Here is a 9,622-nt window from a genome sequence, read left to right on the forward strand (position 1 = left end):
AAACACACAAAACTATTTGTACACGGACAGACAACACACAGACAGAATTTTGTACATAGACAGACAACAATCACACAAAATATTGTACATAGACAGACAACAGACATACAGAATTTTGTACATGGACAAACAACAAACACACAAAACTATTTGTACATGGACAGACAAAGACAGACATAATTTTGTACATGGACAGACAACAAAAACACACAAATATTTGTACATGGACAGACAATAGACAGACACAATATTGTACATGGACTGATAACAGACAGACAGAATATTTGTACATGGACAGACAACAAACACAAAATATTGTACATGGACAAACAACAGACAGACAGAATTTTTTACATGGACAGACAACAAACACACAAATATTTGTATATGGACAGACAACAGACAGACAGAATTTTTTACATGGACAGACAACAAACACACAAATATTTGTATATGGACAGACAACAGACAGACAGAATTTTTTACATGGACAGACAACAAACACACAAATATTTGTATATGGACAGACAACAGACAGACAGAATTTTTTACATGGACAGACAACCAACACACAAACACAAACATGGACAGACAACAGACAGACAGAATGACATGTCACAGGAAAACATGCGTGCATCAGCAGAAAATCGACTGTAAAATTGTCAATGAATTATGGCGGATCACAGAATGGGGGTAACACACTACAATGTATGTATACGCGTAATAAGTAAAAGTGACAGCTTAACGACACATGCATACCAACGAGCGACGAGGCCGCAGAACAAAAGTTGCCAGCTTCACGTTGACTCGTCAGAGTCATCACGTGTTGCCTTTGATCGTTTGCTCCTTTTGTGTCGTCGATCGTCCTCATGCCTGGGGTCATCCTCGTGCCTTCTGTCTTCGTCATATCGTCGATCTTCGTCGTATCTTCGGTCATCGTCGTATCGTCGATCTCGGTCTTCGTTGTGTCGTCTGTTGTCGTCCTCGCTCTCGGGGCTGGAGTCTCGTGCGTGACGTTTACGGCTGTGTGTGTAACACAATGAGGAAATATAATAGATGAGTGAAACGACAGGCAAATTGAGGTTGAAATAATCACACACAGATACACACACAGACACACACACACACAGACACACACAGACACAGACACACACAGACACAGACACACACACACACACACACACACACACACACACACACACACACACACACACACACAACACACACAAACAAACACACACACACACGCATAAACGGACATGCATACACATACATGCACACGCACACATGCACGCGCATGCATGCACACACACATGCACGCACGTGCACACACACACACACACACACACACACACACACACACACACACACACACAGACACACACCACCAACCTTCTCACCTTCTCTTATCATCCTTGTCTCTTCGCCGTCTGTCATCTCGTTTGTCCCTATCCCTATCCCGGTCCCTGTCCCTGTCCCTGTCCCTCTCCCTATCTCTGTCTCGATCCCTATCTCTGTCTCTGTCTCGTTTTCTGTCCTTATCGCGATCCGACCGATCTCTATCTCTCCTGCCTCTGTCTGTGTTGCGTTCCCTCTCCCTCTCCCACTGTCGCCTTCTCTCGGCTCTTGCCTGTTCCCTATCCCTCTCCCTGTCTCTTTCCTGTTCGAAGTCTCTCGGCTGTCGTTTCCTTGCGGTTCCCTCGTCTACGTCCTCTCCATCATCGCCCTTCTCACCATCTCCACTGTCTCTTCCTTTGTCACTGTCGCCTCCTTGTGGCTGTTGTTGATGTGCCATTGCCAGTTGGGTGTCACCCTGAGGTGGCATTCCTGACATTCCGGGCATTCCGGGCATTCCTGGAATGCCAGGCATTACGGGTGTGGCGTATCCTTCTGGAGGAGGGAATTGTGGATGAGCCATTGTTGGATCCCAGCCTTGACCCATGGGACCCATTGGACCCATCGGACCTACAATGAATGAGATAAATAATATGTACACGTTACAGTGTGCATGTGTCCAATGTGTGTGTGTGTGTGTGTGTGTGTGTGTGTGTGTGTGTGTGTGTGTGTGTGTGTGTGTGTGTGTGCAGCTGCATACCTGGACCAAAGAATGGAGGACGACGATCACCAAACCCGTGTGGCCCTCTCCTAAAACACCAAGCAACCACATCAGGCCAAATACCTATACAAGCAAATGCACACACACACACACACACACACACACACACACACACACACACACACACACACACACACACACACACACACACAACAGAGAATGCAAGCACATAGTCAGACCAACACACTGAACTGTGACTAACCCGTCATCCATTCCCGGTGGAAACATTGGTGGCCTATCCATCGGTCCATGCGGAAACGGTGCGCCAGGTGGTATCATGTGATGCGGCATCGGCATACCGCGCATGTCAAATCGAGGCGGCGGCATCCCATCCGGTCCACCTGGTGGAAACATCGGAGGGAAGCCTCCAAACTGAATCCCTGGAGGCACTGAAACACAACCATGTAACTAAACCTTCGACAGACTAACTGCCTAACTGGCCAACGGACATACATGCAAACAGACAAACAAATAGATAAACAAACAGACAAACAAACAGACAAACATGCAAACAAACAGACAAACATGCAAACAGATAAACAAACAGACAAACATGCAAATAGACAAACAAACATACAGACAAACAAACATACAAACAGACAAACAAACATACAGACAAACAGACAATAAACAAATAGACAAACAAACATACATACAAACATACATACAAACAAACAGACAAACAAACAGACAAACAGACAAACAAACATACATAGAAACAAACAGACAAACATATAAACAAACATACAGACAAACAAACAGACAAACAAACATATAGACAAACAAACAGACAAACAAACATACATACAAACAAACAAACATACAAACAGACAGACAAACAAACAGACAAACAAACAGACAAACAAGAAACATACAAACATACAAACAGACACACAAACATACAGACAAACAAACAAACAAACATACAAATTAACAAACAAAAATACAGACAAACAAACAGACAAACAAACATACAGACAAACAAACATACAGACAAACAGACAAACAAACATACAAACAAACAAACAAACAAACATACAAACAAATATACAGACAGAAAAGCAACAAAGAATGCAGACCAACAAATAGACACACAAATTTGATCACAAACAGACGCACAACTACCCAACAACCCACATTGTTATCATACCGGATGGATCCCCAGACCCTGGGGGTGGAGGAAAAAACGGTGGAGCACCAGGCGGCACCATCCCAAGCGGTGGCATCCCAAAGATTGGAGGTGGCATGCTCGTTGGTCCTAAAAAAATAAGAAAAATAAAAAATTTTTATGCAACATGTTTGCATGCTGGATGTCAACCTGGAGGTGGAGCTGAGCTACTGGGGATGTCCGAGCTTGCTGATCTAAAGAGAGAAAGAGTGAGAGACAGTAGAGAGACAAATTGTGTGATAGTGATGAGAACTCTTCTGGTGTTTGTCTTCCCATGTCTTCGTCTTTTCGAGACCGTCCGCTTCTTCCAGCTGAGAAAATGATAGTGATGTGAGAAATGTTTGGTTAATGGTTGATGTGGGAGAAAATATTTGGTAATAGGATGGAGTTGGGTGTGAGATGTTGACTGTGTGTGTGTGTGTGTGTGTGTGTGTGTGTGTGTGTGTGTTTGTGTGTGTGTGTGTGTGTGTGTGTGTGTGTGTGTGTGTCCAGTGTGTGTGTGTGTGTGTGTGTGTGTGTGTGTGTGTGTGTGTGTTCAGTGTGTGTGCGAGTGTGTGTGTGTGTCCAGTGTGTGTGTATGTGTGTGTGTGTGTGTGTGTGTGTGTGTGTGTGTGTGTGTGTGTGTGTCCGTGTCCAGTGTGTGTGTGTGTGTGTGTGTGTCCGTGTCCAGTGTGTGTGTGTCCGTGTCCAGTGTGTGTGTGTGTGTGTGTGTGTGTGTGTGTGTGTGTGTGTGTGTGTGTGTGTGTGTGTGTGTGTGTGTGTGTGTGTGCAGCCAGTCATGCATGCAGCCAAACAAGCAAACAATTAGGTAACTAAGTACAAAAACAGACATAGACGGGCAGACAGACAGATTTAGTGTTAGAAATGTAATGTAGAGTTTGTGTTTAAACAAATAAAATTGACATACAGGTAGACAGACGGACAGGTAGTCAGACAGACAAACACACAAAGAAACAGACAAACAGATAGACAGACAAACAAACAAACAGACAAACAAGTAGACAGACAAACAAACAAACAGACAGACAAACAGATAAACAGACAACAAACAAACACACAGACAAACAAACAAACAGACACACAAACAGATAGACAGACAAACAAGTAAACAGACAAACAAACAAGTAGACAGACAAACAAACAGACAAACAAACAAACAGACAGACAGACACACAAACAAACAAACAGAGAAACAAACAGACAGACAAACAGATAGACAGACAAACAAAAAGACAAACAGACAAACAAGTAAACACACACACAAACAAACAAACAAACAAAATAAAATAAAAATTACTGACACTACTTGTCAATCACCTCTTTCTCCACCGATTACATCAATTGTTCCTTTCATCTTTCTATCTGGTGGTGGTCCAGCTTTCCCTTTACTCAGCTTCGACGTCATTTCCTTGCTTGATGGTGGTAGCCTCTGTTGAGGTGGCATGACAGGTGGAGGAGGCATGGGGTGGGGCAGCATTCCTCCATGTGGTCCTGGCATAGGCATCATTGGTGGGCCGAGCATGGGATCATGATGTGGCATACGTATCATGTGTGGACCTCCGTCTTCGACCATTCCTCGATGACCAGAATGTACCTGGACACATGATACGTTGTCGCTTTACAAACAGAATTGAATACACAGAGACAGACAGACAGAGAGACAAACAGACAGACAGAAAGACAAACAGACAAAACAGACGAACAGACAGACAGACAGACAGACAGACAGACAGACAGACAGACAGAGAGACAAACAGACAAAACAGACAAACGAACAGACAGACAGACACACAGACACACAGACAGACAGACAGACAAACAGACAGCCAAAACAGACAGACAGACAGACAGACAGACAGACAGACAGACAGACAGACAAACAGCTAGACAGAGATACAAACTGACAAAACAGACGAACAGACAGACAGACAGACAGACAGACAGCGAGACAGACAGCGAGACAAACAGACAAAACAGACGAACAAACAGACACAGACAGACAAACAAAGACAGACAGACACAAAGACAGACAAACAAACAGAGAAACACAAAGACAGACAGACAGATAGACAGACAGACAAATACACAAACAAATGGACAAACAACACAAACAGACAGACAAATAAACAACAGACAGATAGCTAAATCGTTTGTCTGTCTGTCTGTCATTTGTTTGTCTGTCTGTCTGTCTGTCTGTCTGTCTGTCTGTCCATTCCTCCATTTGTTGTTGCCACATCTGTCTATCCATCTATCTGCCAATGCACAAGATCCATCATCTCGCTCAACTGACTAACTGCAGTACATTACCGCTATCTTCTTCTGCATGTGAACTTCCATTCGAACTCTTCGTTGTTTCTCACAGTAGATCCTCCACGTGTCTTCAGTAAAACCATAATTGAAATAATCCGAAATGTCAGCACCTAAAATCATGAGAAACAACTAACAATATGATCATGTAACAAACATAAATAATAAAAAGCAGCTATAGCCATGTACATTGGCAAGCAAGCAACAGACAAACATACAAATAAGCAAACACACTTAACACAAGTAAAAATCAAAAGACAGACTTCACACATCCATGCACATATATGTACACACACACACACACACACACACACACACACACACACACACACACACACACACACACACACACACACACTCACACTCACGCACATGCATGCACACACACACTCACACTCACACACACACACACACACACACACAACACACACACACACAACACACACACACACACACACACACACACACACACAATGACACACACACACACACACACACACACACACACACACACACACACACACACACACTCACTCACTCAATCACTCATGAACATGCATGCACACACACACACACACTCACACACACATGCATGCACACACACACAGTGACACACACACACACACACACACACACACACACACACACACACACACACACACACACACACACACACACACAACAAACCAACGAGACAAACAAACCACAACTTAATACGTAGTGAGACACACAACTAGTTGACGTACCCGGTCGTCTCCACGGCTTTTCTTCTGCACTGTCCAAATCAAAGTCATAAATGTTCACTCCATTAATCTTACCAACAGCCTCCATATCAACTCCTTTACCAACAGCTGATGAAAGTGAAAAGACAAAACAAATGCTTATTGTTCAGTTACAACACAAAGTGTTTGTCTTTTGTCTTTGTCTGGTCTAGTTGCACTGCTTGTTGTATGTGTTGCTATGTTTGGTGACTGGGTAGACGCATCTGTCTGTCCATCAATCGTTTCTCAATTGTCACTGTGTCTGTCTGTCTGTCTGTCTGCCTGTCTGTTTGTCTGCCTGTCTGTCCATCTGTTTGTCTGTCTCTGTCTGTCCTTCTGTCTGTCTCTGTCTGTCTTTTCTTCCGTCCATCCGTCTGTCTGTCTGTCTGTCTGTCTTTTTGATATACTTTCATAAATGAATGCTATTACAACCTAAACTATTTAAAATGTTCCAGAGACCCAATAGGGTCAATACACCTCGCAAACTAATGTACGCAAAACTGAGTATCATGTTTGTCTGTCCGTCTGTCTGTCTGTCTGTCTGTCTGCCTCACTTCTCTTAGTCTGTCTGCTCATCAGTTCCTTCATCCTTTCTTGTCCCCCTCTATCTTGACTCATACCCATCATATCCCACTCTACAACAGCTCACCATGTTTTCCAAACATTCCTCCTGCTCCTTGTTTGCCTCCCACACCAGAGCCATACGGCTGCCTACACAACCCAACAAACACTACACACAAGGCGCCCATAATGTAACCATCATTGCCAACTAACCCATACGATGTAGCTGAGCTGATCTCGCCAATAGTGACATGCACATCATCGTCGTCGTCATCATCCTCTGTCTCTTCACTTCCTTCACCTTCTTCGTCTTCCTCTCCTTCTTCTTCTGCTGCTGATGCTTCTTCTTCTTCTTCTTCTGAATGTTCCACATTATTTTCTTCCGGTTCATTGTCTTTGTTGTCGTCTTCTTGTTCTTGTGATTCGTCTCCACTGAGTTGAGCTGCAGAACCTTCCTCTTTGTCGTTCATGTCATCGTGAGGTATTGTCTCTGATGTTTCTTCTGTGTCTTCCCCTTCAACTTCAGGATCGCTGGTATGCCTGACAAAAGTAGTAGATTGGAGAGATGCATCTCACAATACACTAGACTATTGTATTGGAGGGATGCATCTCACGATACACTAGACTATTGTATTGGAGGGATGCATCTCACAATACATTAGACTATTGATTGGAGGCATGCATCTCACAATACACTAGACTATTGTATTGGAGGGATGCATCTCACAATACACTAGACTATTGTATTGGAGGGATGCATCTCACAATACACTAGACTACTGTATTGGAGGGATGCATCTCACAATACACTAGACTATTGTATTGGAGGGATGCATCTCACAATACACTAGACTACTGTATTGGAGGGATGCATCTCACAATACACTAGACTATTGTATTGGAGGGATGCATCTCACAATACACTAGACTACTGTATTGGAGGGATGCATCTCACAATACACTAGACTATTGTATTGGAGGGATGCATCTTACAATACATTAGACTATTGTATTGGAGGGATGCATCTCACAATACATTTAAACTATTACACTAAAGAGATCGATCCCACAAAACACACTAAACCAGAGAAAAACATCAAGCCACATACATCTCATCTGCAGTCACATCATCATCATCCATTTCTCCACTATGGTTTACCCTAACACAACATCCCTTCAACTACGAACACGTCCACACTCCTGCACCACCTACTCTGCATCATCCTTTGCATCACTTTCCTCTAAACAACAAAACACTTTCACCTCCGGAAATCAACAACACAGGGTCCTCATATGGGGCCCCAACTGACGCATTATAATTAATATTATCCTCACGCGTTTCACACACCTTCTTTAGCACCGTACAGCCATTCCTCCTCGTCTTTTTCCTCAGACATAGCCACACGCTACAAGTTCTACGCATGCGCACTACCTACACGTGACATCAAAACGCACGAGCAATAATATTTTAGTTTATTTATTTGTATTCAATTACTTGCTATTTATGTAGTGTGTATTTATTATAATTGATTTATGATTTACTATTTAATCCGTTACAATTCTACGCATGCGCACAACCGACATGTGACATAGCCGCTTGAGTGGGCGGGTCTTTACGATGTGCTTACGCCTGCGCACTACCAATACGTGACATAACTGCGCAAGCAGGCGGGTTTCCATCATTTATATGTAGCAAATAATTATTGCAGCTCACAGTGTGTACACCGACAACTGAAAGCAACCGACTACATCAGCTCTGCTCCTCTTACAATCAAATCACGTGCACCAAAACTCACATACTTGCTACAATTAGTCATAGAAATCAAAATCAGCATCTTGCATGACACACAATTGCAACTGTTATATCTACGCACTAGCCATCAAAAAATCAAGTGAAATCCAACTAGATGTCACTCTACACAAGTTGAAGCTCGTCCGAACAGAGTCACTTAAATTCAAAATTTGTAATCATATGTTGCCGACGTCTACTGCCCAGACTTCTCTTGGGCAATAGCTGCAAAAAACAGACACAAGTAAGCTGTACTGGAAACAAAATCTACAAATAATGCATAGATATTCAGTATTTAATTACTATTGTACAGTAGAAGTGTTGTGTGTGTGTGTGTGTGTGTGTGTGTGTGTGTGTGTGTGTGTGTGTGTAGTAGAATAAGGACGCACTGCCTAGGATCACAAAGCTACCAGAATGCACGTAATGTGTGCTTATCAATTATATTTATTTTCTGTGTGGACCAATAAACAATAGCAACAATAACAGTTTAGTAATAAATCTTTAAATAATTTGCTTTTAATTAACTTTCATGTAAGTTAAATTGACTATTTTTTATTTACTATTGATATCAACTTAATATTTTTTCAATAAATAAATAATGCAAGTTCTCTAACAGGTCTGGACCTTGAGACGATCTAAAATGAGTTCCACATCATGCCTGTGTATCTATTCGCCATTCCTCCAAATTGATAAACACCAACAAACAGTACACATTGACAACAGTTACACTGTCCTGCACTCGCCATTTCAACACAAAAGCCAAGATTCCAATAAATAATAACAATAAAACAATAATAACGATAGTTAATTATTTACCAGGTCAAGTGTTATGCAGGAGGCAGAGTTGGCCATATATCACGTGACCAATCATATATCACGTGACCAGTGTACATCACGTGACCAGAACGGTTTCATGCCTC

General features: G+C 42.5%; 1 protein-coding gene across 1 annotated transcript; it reads right to left on the reverse strand.

The window, feature by feature from the left end:
* Positions 1-647: 647 nt before the first annotated feature.
* On the reverse strand, positions 648-8,340 carry LOC134189827 (pre-mRNA 3'-end-processing factor FIP1-like). The gene is made up of 15 exons (XM_062658222.1): positions 8,262-8,340; positions 8,127-8,154; positions 8,023-8,073; positions 7,127-7,453; positions 7,002-7,063; positions 6,338-6,442; positions 5,592-5,704; positions 4,602-4,878; positions 3,538-3,595; positions 3,435-3,478; positions 3,267-3,374; positions 2,319-2,505; positions 2,096-2,145; positions 1,401-1,965; positions 648-1,023 (listed from the first exon to the last, which is right to left on the reverse strand). Exons 1-15 carry the CDS (start codon positions 8,308-8,310, stop codon positions 798-800), a joined length of 2,250 nt encoding a protein of 749 aa, XP_062514206.1. The 5' UTR covers positions 8,311-8,340; the 3' UTR covers positions 648-797.
* Positions 8,341-9,622: the final 1,282 nt, after the last annotated feature.

Source organism: Corticium candelabrum, chromosome 14, assembly GCF_963422355.1.
Source record: "Corticium candelabrum chromosome 14, ooCorCand1.1, whole genome shotgun sequence".
Classification (NCBI taxonomy): domain Eukaryota; kingdom Metazoa; phylum Porifera; class Homoscleromorpha; order Homosclerophorida; family Plakinidae; genus Corticium; species Corticium candelabrum.